The sequence below is a fragment of the Rousettus aegyptiacus genome, unplaced genomic scaffold, assembly GCF_014176215.1.
Source record: "Rousettus aegyptiacus isolate mRouAeg1 unplaced genomic scaffold, mRouAeg1.p scaffold_m13_p_11, whole genome shotgun sequence".
Taxonomy (NCBI): domain Eukaryota; kingdom Metazoa; phylum Chordata; class Mammalia; order Chiroptera; family Pteropodidae; genus Rousettus; species Rousettus aegyptiacus.
Genome location: NW_023416286.1, coordinates 92,550,079 through 92,567,144, shown reverse-complemented (window position 1 = coordinate 92,567,144; position 17,066 = coordinate 92,550,079). Strand labels below are relative to the sequence as shown.

General features: G+C 47.5%; 1 protein-coding gene across 1 annotated transcript in view; it reads right to left on the bottom strand.

Moving 5' to 3' along the window:
* Positions 1–1,829: 1,829 nt before the first annotated feature.
* The window catches only part of GTF2F2 (general transcription factor IIF subunit 2), a 110,118-nt gene continuing 94,881 nt past the window's right edge, over positions 1,830–17,066 (bottom strand). The window contains exons 7-8 of the mRNA XM_016143857.2: positions 13,809–13,952; positions 1,830–2,809 (exon numbers count right to left, since the gene is read on the bottom strand). Of these exons, the coding sequence (XP_015999343.1) occupies positions 2,690–2,809; positions 13,809–13,952 (264 nt within the window). The 3' untranslated portion in view covers positions 1,830–2,689. The remainder of the gene's footprint in view (positions 2,810–13,808; positions 13,953–17,066) is intronic.

Here is a 17,066-nt window from a genome sequence, read left to right as displayed (position 1 = left end):
CAGCGTGCTGCTGTGAGAGGTGGGTCAACCACCAGCTGAGCTCCGCGGCCCGGCACCACACCCTGGCCCCAGCACGGCACCCCGGCCTGGCCCGGCACCCCATCCCGGCACGGTGCCCCAGCCTTGCCATGGCGCCCCACTGGGCACCCGACCGCCTCACATGCCTAAATTCCGTCCAAAGTCACACACCCCACCCGGGTCCTTGAAGTCTAACAGGTGATTCGATTTTCTGCAAAAGCATCTCGACTTTAAAAGGAGGGCGGGTCCTCTGCATCCTGTGGGTAGGGACGGAGCACGGATGCCAAAGACAAACCCCTCTCCTTCACGACTCTGGGGGCCATGCCGTTTTCCTGGTCTGGAGATGAGACCGGGCTGCTGGGGGTCCCGGGGGGTGGGTGGATTCTGGGAAAGCCCACCCTGGTATCCACTTTGCCCTAGGGTTGAAGTCTCCAGAGAGGGAACCAGCGAGATGCTTTAGAGCGTCCAACATCGCCAGGTGCACAAGGGCCTGACCAGTGTCCGTCCTCCTTCCACTGGCGAGTGCCACCGAGGACGGAAACACGCGTCAGAGGGAATCTTCGCAGGCCGCGAGGAAAGGCCGCCACTCTGCCGAGACCCGGGACAGCGCTCAGAGGACGACAGAGCAAAACCTGCTTGCTTTCTTTAAGATACATCGCTTTAGAAGTCACCACGGTAACGTGTAATTTCAAACCCTTCCACTGCCCAGCGACCGTAATCTTACTACATTCTGACAGGTAAGACATCCCCTCCGTGTGAGTACGGGTTAACAACCTCGGCTATTAAATATGGCCTCCTGTCCTCCTAGAATGTGACATCTTACCAGATGTGTGTCTTCCTTATCAGCCTTCCTCTCTCTCAAACCTCACAGCGGTTATAGGGTTGAGGATTCCTACTTCCTGATTTCTGGCTGTCGAAAGCATGTTCATCAGAGCCGAGGGGGAAGGGCGTCTCTTCCGTGACCAGCAGCCACATTTCAGTATTAATAAGAAAGCATTCCTGACACTTAGCGGGGACTGGCACCAGTCTACCGCCCGGACCAGCCCTCCCGCTGACTAGGTAACGAGCGTTCGAAAGACTCGGGCAGGTACTGTCAGGCGTGATGAGGTAAGGGGTTAACTAAAAGAAGCTAAAGAAATCAGGTTTGCGGAAATACCGAAGCACAGCTTCAAATGACACATAGCTCTGCCCTGGGACGCTACTGGCAGCCACCAAGTGCAATGGGGCAGGTACTGTCGCCACAGAAACGAGAAGGGTAGAGGACGCTGGTTCGTTCCGGGGAGGTTCCCCACATCAGAGAGACAAGGCTTGGGGGAAGCCGTGGACGGGCCGAGCGCGCAGCGGGCACCCAGAAGGCTCGGCTCTACGGGGACACACCCCATCATCATCCGCCTGCTTCTCGTCACGGAGCCCCGAGCGGTGAGCAAGCGGAAGGCAACGGGGGAGCAGCGCTGGGCCCCTGCGCCGGGTCGGGGCGGGACGAGGCAGCCGGGGGTGGGGCGGGCGACCGGCCACCCCCCTCAATCAGAAGGCAAGGGTCACGCTTTCTTAGTGCAGTGGTACTTAACCTCAGCATTCTGGTGTTCTGCTGTTAAATATCGAATAATATGGAAAAGTATTTACCTTGATGGGATTTAACTGCATAACATTTTCTCAAATTTTGGACATACGCTACTTCTTGGTTGCAAGCATACACAAGCAAACGACAAAATGAATAAGTAAAAAGCAACTTTTCATTGTGTTTAGTTGGTAAAAACTTGTTTTGGTCTTTTTTTTTGTGGATATGATTATGGATTGCCTAACATATAATATTTCGTGATAGAAAAAACTTTAATCATGGACATGTACTGCTTTTATTTAAAATTAGTTAAAAAGACACAAGAAACCTCTCCAGTCCCCAGGAATTGACTTAAGCTTTCTGTCTATATGTAACAGCCTCACTCTACAACTGTCCTTCGGTTTGTCAATATCACGTCGCATGACAGTCCAGACGTGCCTGCTGAGTGTGCAGTACAACTCTGGGGCTCAGTCTGTCTCTGAGACCCTTCTAATCGATGACGGAGACATTTCTTGGACTGTTGGAAAAGCATTTAATTTCTAAGTATTTTAAAAGCAAATAAACACCGACTAACCAGGACTTCTTCTTCCTTCTCATGTCACTATCAATGAAAACTGCTATCCTAGTGCAAACATAGATGCTCTCTTTGTTCATGTGTGTGGATATGAAACATGATCACCTGTTTAAAAAAAGACAGCTCTGTTCTTCCACGATTTCAAAATAAGGGACCACTGTGGCTCTTTATTCCTCTCCAGAGCTCCCGCCACTGGCTACTTTCGCTCGCCGTGCCATGCGCCCTGGGTTTGCACTGCTCTGCTCCCCAGATACGAAAGCGAGGGGAGGGTCCCCGTCTAGAAACCACTTCTTAACGTTACATGTTAAAAGTGACCATTCAGACAAGAAAAGCCTCTTTAACCCACCAAAGCTCAAGCCCACCATGAAGAATGTGCTTTAATACAAGTTTAAGTCGATAAATTTGTTCTTTCCCCTCAAAAAAACACACAGGTACCTTTCCAGGAACTGTTGTTTAAAAAATTTACCTAGAGAAATTAGAGGATCAGTCCCTTCTCCCCCGGGACGGGCGGTGCGCACAGCGCCGCGAGCCTGGCCGTCTCAGTCGCTCTTCTCCTCTCCTTGGTAATGTCTGTACTCTGGCTTCAGCTCCCACGTGTTTTTGTGGATCCCTTTGACATTCTGAACACCGATCTCTTTTAAAATTTCCTTCAGGTACACCTTAAAAGAAAATGATACAAATTATGACCCTAAAAGCACAAAATTTCTCTAGAAAGAGGTTCAACAAACCACCTTTTGATTCCACACACACAACACAGAATAACTGCATTCGACCTATGATCCTCTGCATCAAAGGGTCTGGGAGGCCAGCGTTCACCAAGACGGCACTGTGCACCAGGTACGACCGGCCTTGAGTTCAGCGGCCTCATGGTCAGACAGGGTTATTTGCGAACCGGTTGTTTCAGAAGCAGTAGCGTGTATAAAAAATGACGGATGCTTTCGGGCTGATAATATGCTATGAAGCCAGCATGTGACGGGTGTTCAGAGTTCCCTGCTCTAAGGTGAGCTCTCCAACTTGCAACCGGGCCGCTTATTTTCCCCGTGTAATGGGGAAAGTCATGACTTCTGTGCACGATTGCCTGCATCTTGACCACGCCTGTCAAGACAGGGTGCGGGATGAGAGGTGATGATAAGACACGCTGAAAACCACGGCGGCCGCAGCGCTCTCGTCTGGCATCGAAAGAGGTGAGATGCTGCAGGGCAGAACTGCGCGCCGCGGTGGGTCAGGGCCCTGGAAACCCGACGGCGAGCCATCGAATGACGGCCAGACTCGCGGCAACGACAGCGCCGGTAAAGGTGACGTGGAACCCCACCCCTGCCTGCCAATGCCCAAGGCCCAAGAGCATTCCACTATCAACTGACCAATATACTGCACTTCCTTCTTGAAGAAGAGAGAAAATTATTTAAAAGTGGTTTTTTATTTTTGCTGCAGAACCAATCCAACAATAATGTTTGTGTGCATGCTTCAGAGAACCTGCTACGGTATTACAGTGACTCATCCCACTGATGGAAGATGTAATCTTTTTTATTAAAATGAGGCACCCAATAAGAAAAATGGTGGATAAGCTCTCGCTTAGATGTTGAAGGCGGTGAGTCTCCTTCTTGAGTGTGGTGCTAGATTGCCTGCATCTGAACCTCAGGGGAAATCCGTTAGATAAGCCCCCTTTTAGGCCTAAAGAACCAATATCTTGGAGGTCACGCCTGGGAATCTGCATTTGCAAAGTCTCTGCTTTAACTAAAGTTTTATAGCGAATGCTTTAAGGATTCTCTCAGCTCCACTACTGCAGGATCTCTGCGTCCCTGAAGCGATCTCCGAGTCTCTCCACTGCTGCTCCGACACGCCCCAGCAGCACCGTCCACCGTTAACGCTCTACAGTTTATAAAGCCCTTTCACTTAGGGGCCGTCAGCCGGAAGCCACGGCTGATGAGCGCTGCGACCACACACGATCCTCGTACGACCCTGGACAGGCGAGTCCCATCACCTGAGCAGACTTCCAAGGCAGCGGCCGGGCCCCAGCAGGTGGCAGCAGTGAACCGATGCGGCCCGGGTTTCCCCAGGAGGCGGCCTGCTCGCCTCCCACACCTGCCTCTGGCTTCACTGAAGGACCCCGGAGGATGAGAGCGTGAAGGCTTACGACATCTAGGTCATGGGCACGTCTGCCACTTGCCACTTCGAATTACATTTAAAAAATGGGACACTTCGTAAAGTACTTTCTAATTAAACAGGACCCATGCATGGGAAATGATGGGCCAGCCACAAACGATTCTCAGTTTAGACGCCAAGATGACATCTCTGTAAAGCAGTTTGCCGTGAGGCTGGCTAAGGCCCTGTGCACGGTCACACGACAGCGGTGTCCTCTCTCCAATGGGTTACAAGAGACAGGTGTGCTCGCCAGGGCACTGAGGCTGGCCTGACAGACGCCCCTAGACCGCAAGCCTCCCTGTCACCCAGGCACAGAACACGGAGAGCCTGGAGGGTCCAGCCAGACACTGAGCGCGCCCTGGGCGCAGAGGCTCAGCCGTCCTCAGGGGCGGTCCCCCTCGTTTTGGTAAACTAGTATTGTAAGTTTGCTATTTTGCTTTTTATGAAGATGTCTCTTGTTAAGGGTGGAAAATTTTCAAAAGGCCAACTTGTGCTTCCATTGTTCAATGTTAAACAGGGTGCAGTTCTAGGAGATATGCTAATGTTAAGGGTGTAGTTATCCTGTGTAAAGATGTGTTAATGGCCAGCGTCTGCTTCTGTAAACCTGCTTGCTGGCTAGAGCGGGTTTTGGGGATTTTTAAGCTAGCCCTTCTGCAGGCTGGGGGCTGATTCTCTAGTGGGGGGAGTCGGTGGCCGGCGGCTAATAAAGGCTCATGATGAATCTCAACTGGCTCCGTGGGTCTTAAATTCGATCGCACCACGACAGCTCTCTTTTCAACAGCAAGTAAGGAATGAGGTATTCGGAGTCTGTCAATCTGTCAGGTGACCAGTGGGAGGGACCAAGGTTACATTATCAGGGTTACAGGATTTTTGTTTTATTTGGGGAGGGGGGGGCGGAATTCGAGAATGTTCCAAACTGCAACCCAGGGCCACGTGACTCTAGCCAAATGAATTCACTTGGCACAAAGCATCAGCGGAGGAAGCAGCAGTGGAGTCAGAGGACAGCGGAGGAGCATGCCGCCCGTTAGACGTCCTCAGGGACGCCCCCCCCCCCCCCCCCGGGTTCCGCGCTGAACTCCGAGCTGCCCGCCGGCTTCCGCCGGGTCTGCCTCCTGCCTGCGCCCGCCCTCCTGCCCGTCCCCTGCCGGCCTGCCGCTCTGGGCCTGCGGCTTCTCGCTTCCCCACATGCCGCCCCCTTTCTCTGTAATGCTCATCCGCTGCCCGCAAATCTGAATTCCCCCTTCAACTCTCGGCGCAGACGTCGCTTCTCAGAGGAACTTTCCCTGACCGTCCCCTCTCCCCACACTACTGTCGCCCTTGCCGTGCACGTCCCCCTCTCCCTCCTCATCAAACTGCGTGCCCATCAGCGCTCACCTGTGCCCTGTAATGGGAGGCGTGGAGGCGCATGCTGAACGGACAGGTAGGGTGAGCCTGAGAGTAAATCGGGAGCTGAGGACTGCGGGCGGTGGTCAAGGGGACATCACTTAGCAGGTCCACAGAGCAAGCTGAGCTAGTCTAGCACTCGGACTCTAACTTACAGGGCAACGACCCAGTTTGAGAAACAAACATTGATTAATTAAATTATGCTACCTGTATCCAAATGACATTTATTGCTAAAAGCTGTATTATGGTGCTAAAGTATTGTTGGCAACGAAGCCAACTGAGGGGGAAATTTTAAAGGTTCTAACAGAAAATAAATAAATAAAAATAAAGGGTCTAACAGGATTGAAGAAATCAGTAATCCAACTTTCCTTTTTAAAAATTCGTAATTCATACGGATACTTATTTTAACACCTCCTAAGTGCCAGGTGGAGCAGTGTAGGTCAGTCTTTACCCTGAGAGGTCACGGTTTAAGGGTGTGTGGGCGGGAGACGAGGGCGCGTGAGCAGGCGATCGCAGAATGGGCGGCAGCACCGTAACAAGGGCGCGAGCGTGGGGTGCTCCGGCAGCTCCGAGGGGGCGCGCCTGGCCCGGCCTCGCTGAGCTGTGAGGTCCGTTGAGGATGTGTGTCTGAACTATTGAACTGAATGGCGATTCTATGCAGAGATCAAGAAAAATCAATGCTCCTCTTATTCTCAACCCCGACTTCCCGACGGACTCTCTGGCGCACTCGTCTTTTGTATTTTACAGAAAGGCCTCCAGAGCCAAGTGGAACACCCTGACTTCGCACAGGACCAGACGGCGGTCCCCCTGCGGACTCGTGCACTGCTGCAGAGGACCTGAGGCAGCGAGCCGGGCGGCTCGGCAGCTTTGCGTCGCAGGGGCGTGGGGAGGGGGGGGGCGGTCTGCAGTGAGTCTCAATGCAGAGGAAAAAGGGACAGCACCTTGTGGCTTCCTGGGAAGGAAAAGGCAAAGCACGTACTGGAGCAAAGAAATCCCGCAATTAGGGTGCGCTGTGCATTTGTAGGTTTGCCAAAACCCCAGAAATCCAGCTCAAACTCCTCAAATTTCCCCCAAGATCCAGACGAAGCTGTGCAGAGCCACAGGCACAGCGGCCGCCTTCCTGCCCCCTCCACCCCCAGACACTTCTCCTATCGCTGATTCCTCCACGGCTGCCGACCAGACGGAGGACTTTCTGCATTTCTTCTCATCGGGAATTTCAGTGCTAATGTAATATGTTACATATACCTAAAATCCTAGAAGTTAATAAAAAAACACATATCTTTGACAGAGAGCTGTCAGCACCTAATAATGCTTTAGGTCAGCGGTCCCCAACCTTTGATGCACCAGGCAGGGTACTCCTCCGAGACTCCTCCTTCGAGACTCTAATGCCTGAGGTGATGCTGGTGCTGGGGAGCGGCTGCAGATGCAGATGAAGCTTCACCTGCTCACGGCCTGCTTTGTGACCCGGTTCCTAACAGGCTGCAGACCAGTACTGGTCAGTGGCCTCGGGGCTGGAGACCCCAGTTTTAGGTAAGCCAAAAATACGACCCCACTTCTGCTATAGTAGGCCTGCTGGTGATTAGAACCTTCTATTCGTAAAGACAGTATTAAAATTTCATAAATATTTATATTTCATTCATTTATATTCAACATATTTAATAATTTATTTTAGTATGACATTTGTATTCTAAAACATTTAATTAAGGCTCTATTTCATAAGTCAGCAAATAATTATCTTCTAAGACAGAAGTCTCACAAAGGTTTGTCATTAATTAATACGCTCTGTTGGAAAACTGATGGTCTTTTTTAGTTTTAATAGTACCATTCAAAAATAAAATCTTCCAGTTACAGAAAAAGTGAAGCGAGAACTGAAAGGAAATACGTGAACAGAAAGGAAATGATAAAAAGATTTAGGAGAGAAAAGTAGCAAATTTGGGAATGAGTTTCAAACATTAAAAATACCTATTTTTACTTTGGATTTGGAACTAAATGACCTAAGCTAAAGCTTCAAGTCCATTCTCCACGTACCTGGTCTAGGGTAACGATGATGATTCTTAATAAGGGGAAAATGAAAAAGCAGCCTGACTGGGAAAGAAATCAGCTTTAATTTTTTTCACTAAAATGGGGTCCCTATTGTCGGAAAAAGACTTCCCTTGCTTGTCTACAGATGTATCCATGTGTCTGACTGAATACAGAAGAGGCAGTGTGGTAAGGGATACTCCTGGGCTGAAGCCAGGACATCGGGGTTCTGTCCGCCAGGCAGCTCCCTTCTCTGGCTCTATAAACTAGAAGGAAGAGACAGTCATTAAGGTTACTTTTATCTTTTGGATCGTGAGTCAGATTCACAGGTGTATCAATACAGATACCGACCCATCCGTGTGTGTGTGTGTGTGTGCGTGTACATACACACACACACACGTACATACATATACGTATTTATATACACGGATAGATACGTAGAGGAATCCACCATGAGGAGGAAAGAGAAACTCAGTGTGAGCTCAGGAGCTGTCCCGAACACGCTGAATCAGAGACCGCCCCAGCGCGACAGACACTGATGAGGTGCCGACGGCGCCAGGCCGTGGGCCCGGGCTGGCGGGGGGCGCCTCCCCCGTCCTCTGGTTCGGAAACGGGAGGCAGGGGCACACAGGTTAGCCGAAACCTTCCTGGGGCTTCTGCCAGAGTAATCGGGACAGGCGCTCTCTATCTGTTAGGGGTTCCTGGCTGCGAGGTGCTTAGGGGATCATTCTGGCTCCCACCCGGCAAGCTCCTGCCCAAGGACAAAGATGACACACCGGAAAGACCTAGCGAGCAGACACGTGGGGAGATGGGCAGGCACAGCTCCGACTGCGTGATATCTAGATGTACCCGATCCAGCCCTGTTCAGAGCGGGACGCCGTCCTGAATGCCCCAGCCGCAGGAGCCAATAAATGCTCCTTTGTTTAAGCCACTTAGTTTGAACTGAGTTTCTTCCTTGCAACTGAAAGAGTCTCAACCAATTCACAGACCTATAATGCATATACCTGCAAATAAAGTTTTACTTTTGGACAGGAGAAAGTCTCAGTATGTCAATTTTTCTAGTCACTTTATCCTTTAAAAAACCATACCTTCCTGTTTGTTACTGATGCCAAATTGTGCTTAAACTACTTCTATTCGAGCCTTTACCCTGACCTGTCTAGAAACAAACTCTGAGGATTAGGGTCCCTCGACCTTATTGCTGTGCTGCTTTGTTTATGAAAAGTCTATTTTGTGCAAATAAGCAACCGCCCACTGAGCATTAGTTAGTGCTGGGGAACTCGGAGTGTGGGCACTGAGCCGCTCAAAATCAAAGCCACACACATCTTTGTGAGTTTTCCGTGTTGATTTGAACTTGCTTTAATAAAAGCATGCAAACTGTTCAACAACAAATTCTGAATTCAAAAATGGTCTATAGGATTGACATGATTGGGGCTGCCGATTTAGAGGGGATTTTCAATAATTAAAGATAAATTTCCCTGAATCTTGATCTGAACTTGGGAGGATCTAGCACAAGGAAATTAAGCGGTTTACTTATTCTCAGAAGTGATGTTGGGTGAGACTTTTAACAGAAATGCATAGTTAAAGGAACGCTGGTGAGTGGGTGCTGTGTTGGAACTGTGTGTCGGCTCAAGATGGTCCTCGCGAATTGGTGTCTCACAGGGAGCAATCAGGGGAAGGTTCTAACGGTTTGTATTTCTGAAGGCAATGCTGTAGAGGCTTCTACTTTAAAGATATAATAAAATATACAGAAAGACTAGGCATAACACATTCAAGCAAAAGATCAAAAATTGCCAGGGGATGAACACTAAAATTCTTCTGATAGTTCACTTTACAGGAGAAAAAAGCCAAAATATAAATTGTAAAAAACACTCCTTTAAATGGATACTGACCATGTTTCTCACTTTACATTGGTTACCAGGGCTTGGCCTTTTTAGTTGGCCTATTTGCCCATTAACTTGACTGCTTATGTGAGTCACATCCTGGGAAATGAGGAAAAAAGACTGGCCTTGGGACAGTTTCTCTAATCAATATGTTTGCTAGTAGAAGTAGAAGTTTTAAGAAGAACATAAAAAGGAAGGAACTGGAAAAACAAGAGAATTCTTAAAATCCACCCAGAATATGCCAAAAATGACACTGTAAAGGCCAGAAAGCAGATGGTAACTTAGGAAAACAGGAGTAGCTTAATGACGAGGAGGACATGTTAAATTGCTACACTTCACGGTTAGAAACTTACCCAAAGTGGCACTGGAGACCATTGGAAGATGAGAATGTCATTAAAAGCATGTACTAAAAAAGCAACATGAATGAGATCTCATTTCTTACCTGTTACACATGGCTCACAAATTTGTTTAATACTAATACTACTTGTAAAATACTTTGCAGTTAACAAGGTATCTTTCATAAACATAAGTTGTGTGTAGGAATTCTGTAAACTAGCTATTATTTTAAACATAGTAACATGTTTTAATTTTATAATGTAAACATTTAATTTGAACGTATTGGTGCAGTTTATATTAAGTATGTCATATGTTACAAAACCTGAACATTAAATAAGTAACGGGCTAAACGTACTAAGTGTCCTGTCCTGGACATTTGGCTAAGTGGGAGGGCTGGACCTAACCCGAAGTTCCGCCTCTCCAAATCCAGCGCTCTCTCCGTCATACAGGAAGTCCCCTTCCTGGATGGGCACGCGACACTGGGTCCCTTCAGTGCCTGGCTGCTGCTCAGACTAAGTCAGTGAGCAGGTACAGGGCCATCGCGTCCTGTGGAGCGTTTAAACGGGACAGGCACCCACGAGGAGGAGGGCTGAGGAGAGCTGGGCTCTCCCGGTCAGTGGGCTCTGCCGACGGTGCAGATGACGGTGCAGGTGCCAGAGGGAGGTGCAGAGAAGGGGAGACACGGGAGAGGGGGAGAAGCCCAGACGCAGAGCCGGGAGGGAGCGCAAAGGTCACTAACGCAACTCCCTTAATTCTAGAATTGGAAGTGACTCCCCGGGCCCCAGGGCGGTGAGCGGCAGGGCTGGGACCCGGGCTGGCCGCAGCCCTGCCATTCCACGCTTTCTCAAAACTGGCCCTTCGTCCCCTACTCCTGACGTGAGGCTTGTCAAAATCCATCTGAGGAAAATATGGCAGTCCTGGAAACTGAAGATGTGGCTATTTCTTTTACTGAATTGGTTCATCTAACACTTACCGACTTTCTACCCTGTTTCTGTTCTAGAGTGTATAAATATTTAGGGATATGAATAATATGCAATCCTGCCTTCAAGAGCCTTATGCTTGCTGAAGCAACTTAGCTCCTAAATAATAAGTTTATTCTACACTAATTTAGTTTCCAGAACAGCGGTTCACACGCTCTGAGGGTCCGAGGCCCGCTAGGAGAATCTGATGTAAGCTATGGATGTGCTAGCCAGCAAAACCCATCTATTTTTGCACATATTCAGGAGGTTACGGAATCTCACAAAGCTCATGAATTAAAGGAGCTCTACTGTGAGAGATTTACTGAGTACCACCACATAAAAATGATCTGAAGAACCAAAACTCAGAGAAATACCAGTTATCCCTTTCCTTTGATGCGAAATGAATAAACTTTAAAATCATGACATTCTATGTTAATGCAAAGAAACTGCTTTCTCTACGACCATCTGAATGTTCCTCTACGAATGTCCATTTTCCCATACATTATTGTGTGTGTGTGTGTGTGTTATTCCATGAGAATATATTGTTTGCTTTCACAGTTTCCGAAATGGCCTTTTCACATTCATATAAAACACAAGGATAAACTTCATTAAAACCAGAAGAAACACAGCTTAGCTAATGAATTATTCTATTTCAAATTTTTTATCTAGCCTGGAACACAGTTTCTAAGGCTTTGATGCTGAAGGGAGTGAAATCATTAAGATGAATTGATAACACAGCAGCACGAGCAACTTCCTCTTCTCTATAAAAAAACTGGATCTATTGGAATTTAATTTCTTAATGAAAAAGTAAAAGGCTGGAGCACAACAGTAATCTCTGCAGAAATGGGAAACTGTACAATCAATATTGAAGTTTCATACATCATTTCCTAAAGCTTTGAATAAAACAGAAAAATAAAAAAACGTACCAAGCCCTTTAATAAACAGTAATTCGGTTATGTTAAAATGTTTTTAAAAACTGGTTATCTTGTTACATATTCTGAAGCAAAGAAACGGAAGTTAGAATGAACATCTTCCTTGAGTGTACTGGCAGAGTGGACAAATGATAAAGAAAACTAGATAATGGGACACAAACTAAAAGGTTTTCCATTTAATTTTGGTAAGCTGTAAGAAAATACTGTTATAATTCAATCTGATACTTTGTTAACATTTTAAGGTGTAAGAAAGTTAAATGGAAGGAAATGTGACAAAAAGGCTGGAGAAAGGACATGATTTGGATCCCTTGTTACCAGTGTTTTGAATCCATTAGGAATACAAAATTATTAGCAAAAAGGCACAAAAGTCTGGAGAAGTGCTAAAATATGATTATTTACAGGATGAACAAAATTTATAAAACACCTATTAAATTTTTTCTTACAAATGGAGAATAGGCCAACCCAAGTATGTTCTCCACAACACCGTGAGACAGTATTGCTCAAGTTTAACATGACCTAATGCTAGTGTTAGGTAGATTCTGATTTATATTTACGAAAATCCATTAGAAAATAGCCCACAGGCGAGGGATAAGCTCTCACTGTGGCAGACTGTTATGATGACGCAAAATATTCTTTTGAGATACATTAAAAAAAAAAACCCACAAAAAACAGAAGGACTTGAGCTTGTCTGGAGGGAGTTAGGGAACCAAAGAGAGATTAAAAATGCCATGAACGGAGACTCCAGCTTTAATGCCAAGCGCGGCTCAAACGGAGGCTCAATCTACCTTCACAGAGAGCTATTAACGTCACCTCTATATCTGAAATTCAGAACAATGGGGCTGGTGTTATTAAAAATGCTTTGATAAGCCTCTTCTCTGGGGAGAGGCTATTTTCCAATGGTACATCAGATAAGGGGTTAACAACAAAATTTACAAAGAACTCATACAACTCAACACCAAAAAGAACAAACGATCTAATTAAAAAATGGGCAGAGGACCTGAATAGGCATTTCTCCCAAGAGGACATACAGATGGCCAACAGACATATGACAAGATGCTCATCACTAATCGTCAGAGAAATGCAAATAAAAACCACACGAAGATATCCCCTGACACCTGTCAGAATGTCATCAGTCAATCGAACGGCAAGGGCTGGCGAGGATGCGGAGAAAAGGGAACCTCGCGCACTGTTGCTGGGATTGCGACTTGGTGCAGCCGCCATGGAAAACGGTGTGGAGGCTCCTCAAAAGCTAAAAACAGAAATACCTTACTAACCGGCAGCTGCACTTCTGGGTGTTTATCCAGAGAAAACCAAAGCACTAATTTGAAAATTCTATGTACCTCTCTTCACTACAGTGCTACTCAGAATAACGAGACATGGAAGCAGCCTAAGTGCCCATCCAGAGATGACCGGATAAAGAAGTGGTGATTCGTATGTACAGTGGACTATTGCTCGGCCATAAAAAATAAAATAAAAAATTACTGTTTGCTAGGACATGGATGACCTAGAGGGTATCATGCCAAGTGAAATAAATTAGACAGAGACAAATACCATAGGATCTCCTTAATATGTGGAATCTATGGAACAGAATAAATGAACAAACAAAATGAAAACAGACTCACGGATGATTGCCAGATGGGCGTGGAGTCGGGGGGCTGGGTGAACACAGTGGAGGGATTAAGAAGCACAAATCGGTAGTGATGAAGCGTCACAGGGCGTGAAGCACCGCACAGGGAAGAGAATCGATGATCTGGTAATGACGGCGCACAGCGCCCGGTGGGTACCAGACCAGCGGGGGACCACTTTCTAAGTTACGTACATAACTGCTACACTGCACACCTGAAACGGGTGCCATACGGAATGTCAACGCTAACTGAAAAATGAAAATCAAAGACTCTTTTCTGGGTGTTAAGATGAAACCCGACACTAGCGCAGGTGCACGTGAGCGTATTCACACACGACCCGCACCTGACGCCGACGACCGGAGCCGCGCGAGCACGTACGTACCACCGGCTGTTTCGTGATGTCCACCAAGTCCTTAAGATTATAATACTGATGTTTCTCAAAAGCCGAGAACAGCATATCCAAAACGTATTGTTTATCAGCTCGAGCTCGCTTTCCATCTTCTTTCTTTTTCCTTTCATATTCGATCTGTGTGCAAAAAGCAGAAGAAACGCATCAATTCAACACACTCACTCTGAAACACCGGCATTTTATTTTTAGCGTCTCAGTCACCACCAGAGTCCAGGCTGCGAGGTGGCAGGTGCAGGGGTCGTGGTCCTCAGGGCTCCTGGGCCTCTCAGGTGTCTGAGGCGCTAAGAGTGTTAGGTCACTACTGGTGGCCGTTTGTGAACCACGCTCGTCACTTCCTACAGCTTTCTGCAATGTGTCCCTTTCTCCCCAAACAGGTGTTCTTTGCCGAAATTATATCAATTCAGTGTGGCTACTGGTTAGATCACAGCCAACAGAAAGTCTAACTTGCAGTCTTTTGTTTTTGATTACCCCAAATATAATGAGTTTATCTAACAGATGAAGTTTGGTAGGCGACGCCTTTCAAGACTGGGGGTTTTGGGGAACAGGCAGAGCGTTCAGAAGCCGGCAGAACACAGAACGGGTTCTCCAGGAGTGACACATTTGGGAAGGGTTGGTAAGACGGCGAGAACATGGGCAACGGCAGGAGGCCATCTGTCACCCCGACTCTGTGTGACCTCCCTGAACTTGTTTCCTCTCCTATGAAATGAAAGAGGCAGTGGCACTCGGGATTGTGCAGGGTCTCCTGGTAACACCATCCAGGAACTGGTCTGCTCCTAAAACAGCACCTTCGTACTGAAAACATGCAACTTGCAGCTGATTAAGTATTTCATTTTCTTGGAAACACTTCATTTCGATAAGGCCTCAGGGCTGGTTAGAGGAAATATGCATGAACTCCAGAATAAAACTGTATGATTATTATGTAATGTGATAAATACCATTACAGCAGTGTTACTATGAATGTATCAAAGTAACACACTGTACACCTTAAATTTACATGTTATGTGTCAAGTTTATTCAATGAAAAAAAAATCCATTCATCTCTTTAACATATTGAGCATGGACGATGTGTTTCACCTTGCACTAAGATATGGGGCAAATAAGATGGCTTCTTGTCACGCACACCCCTTTCTCAGGGCTCATGTATTACAATGTATATGGAGGGCCACGGGCATTTTAAATGTAGTGACAGTGGGTCGCCGAGCTCCCTAGGACAAGAGCATGGTGCTGAAGAAAATGCAGATGCATGACGCAGACTGCCCTGCTGGGGAGGAGCGAGGGCCCGGCGGCAGCCTCGAGATCTGGGTGGGAAGAGCGTGGCACCGAGCCCCGCGGGCAGCCAGGACGCGGCAGCGGGAAAGGCCGAGGCGCCAGAAGGGCTCGGAAGAGGGCTGGGCAGCGGGGCTCCGAGAACCCTGTGGCCGAGGGGAAGACCCACGTCTTCTCGTGTGGGGAAGAGGGAGAAAACGGATGGAAAAATAGATTTAAGGACAAAGACGAAGTACGGCAAGAAATCCAGCAAGCGAGCAAAGACCAAACGAGACAGGCTTGAGGTCCATTCAAGGAACAATTTTCTTTCTCTAGGGTCAAAGAGAAGGACAGAATTGAGAGAATGGCTGTATGATGGAGAGAGAAAGCATAATCAAGACAAAACGAAGCCCACGAATCCAGCAGGAGGGCCTCTGGATGAAAGGGCACGACATCACGCAACGCCTATAGGAGGACTGTTTTACGCCTCGCTTTGGGACCGAGGACTGAACTGTGTGCCTTCGCTGTGGACAACGGCCCCCGCGGACGTCCCGGAACGCCCTTCACGCCGCAGTGCGTCCAGCGGCTCTGCGTTTCGTGCTGTGATGGGCGGTCGGGAAAGGGGGCCTAAGAGAGCGGGAGGACCTGGACCGGGCAATGAAGCTCTTACAACCCTTTGGTCAAGTGTGGGATAAGAGAAACTTGGGGTCTAGAAAAGAGAGGGAGAGAGAATCCGACTAAGGAGGGCTGGGGAGCGCCTACTCCCCTCCCACAGGCTGCGGTGAGGTGGGATTTCACTCAGCAAAGGCCACTGCCCTCCACGTGGGGACCTAGCCAAGACCAGGGCGAGGCTGTGGCACTCTCGCACGGAGGCGCACTGGCACGGGACTGTCTGCCCTCCCGTCCCAGCTTTAACTTATGCGGAAGGAAGACAGAAGCTTCAGGAAACAGAAAAGAGGAGAAGTGATGTCCACTCGGCTCCCACCCGTAGAGTGAGTCTCTCTCCTGTGGAAAACGGCTGGGGAAGCCGGGAAGGTTAACACGGAAAACGGTTTCAGATCGCGAGAGCTGCTGGGCACGCAAGACGGCCACGCCGGGGGCACACGCTCGAGCTGGCGGCGAGGACGGAAGCTTCCGGCGCTTGCCGTGAAGTTGTCCCAGCCCCGGAGCCACGTGTCGGTCTCAGAATAAGAGGCAATCATTTAGAATGAGTTAGAAACCTCAAAGTAACAGCTGAAAGGATCGGACTAAGGGTCAGATTAAGTGGTGATTAGAACTGTGATGAGTAGTGAGATCTTTTTTCTTTTAATCTTGGTTTATATGCTTTGATCTCAAAAATACTGCATTTAACGTGGTGCTTTCCACTTTGAATTAGTGAAAAAAGATCAGTGCCTGGGGCAGGCAGTGCAGCCTAACTCTACTTTGGTGAAATTAATACACTTAAAACCCAGATATGTAAAAAAAAATGACAATGACAGAAATGGAAATATTATTCCTCATTAGAGAAATTTAAGTATTAGAAATTTAACCTTAATTTTTAGAAACAAAAAGTAAAGTGGAACATCTCTTTAATACCCTCAGGGCCTATACGATGAAATAACCTATAGTATTATAGGTTATTTACTATAATACTATATATAGTATTAGTTAAATCTTTTTTGATAATTTCCGAGACAGGCTCATCATCCAAATTCTACCCTGTGGGACCAGGTAGTTCCAAAGTATATGTAACTGTAAAACGGGACCTAAATGACTTCCACGGTCATCAAGCTACAAAGAACTAATTTTATACTCAGGACAATACTAATGCTCCTGTGGTAACTTCTCTTTAAAATTAAACGGTGTAGAAATGATCATCTTAACACTGCACTTACAACTTTGCACAAATAAAATTAATTCTGTAAATAAACTACAAAAGTCATGAACTCGTCCTCCGAGGACTGCAGTTCAGATAATGTACTTTCTCTCACCTCTTCGCCCTTTGGG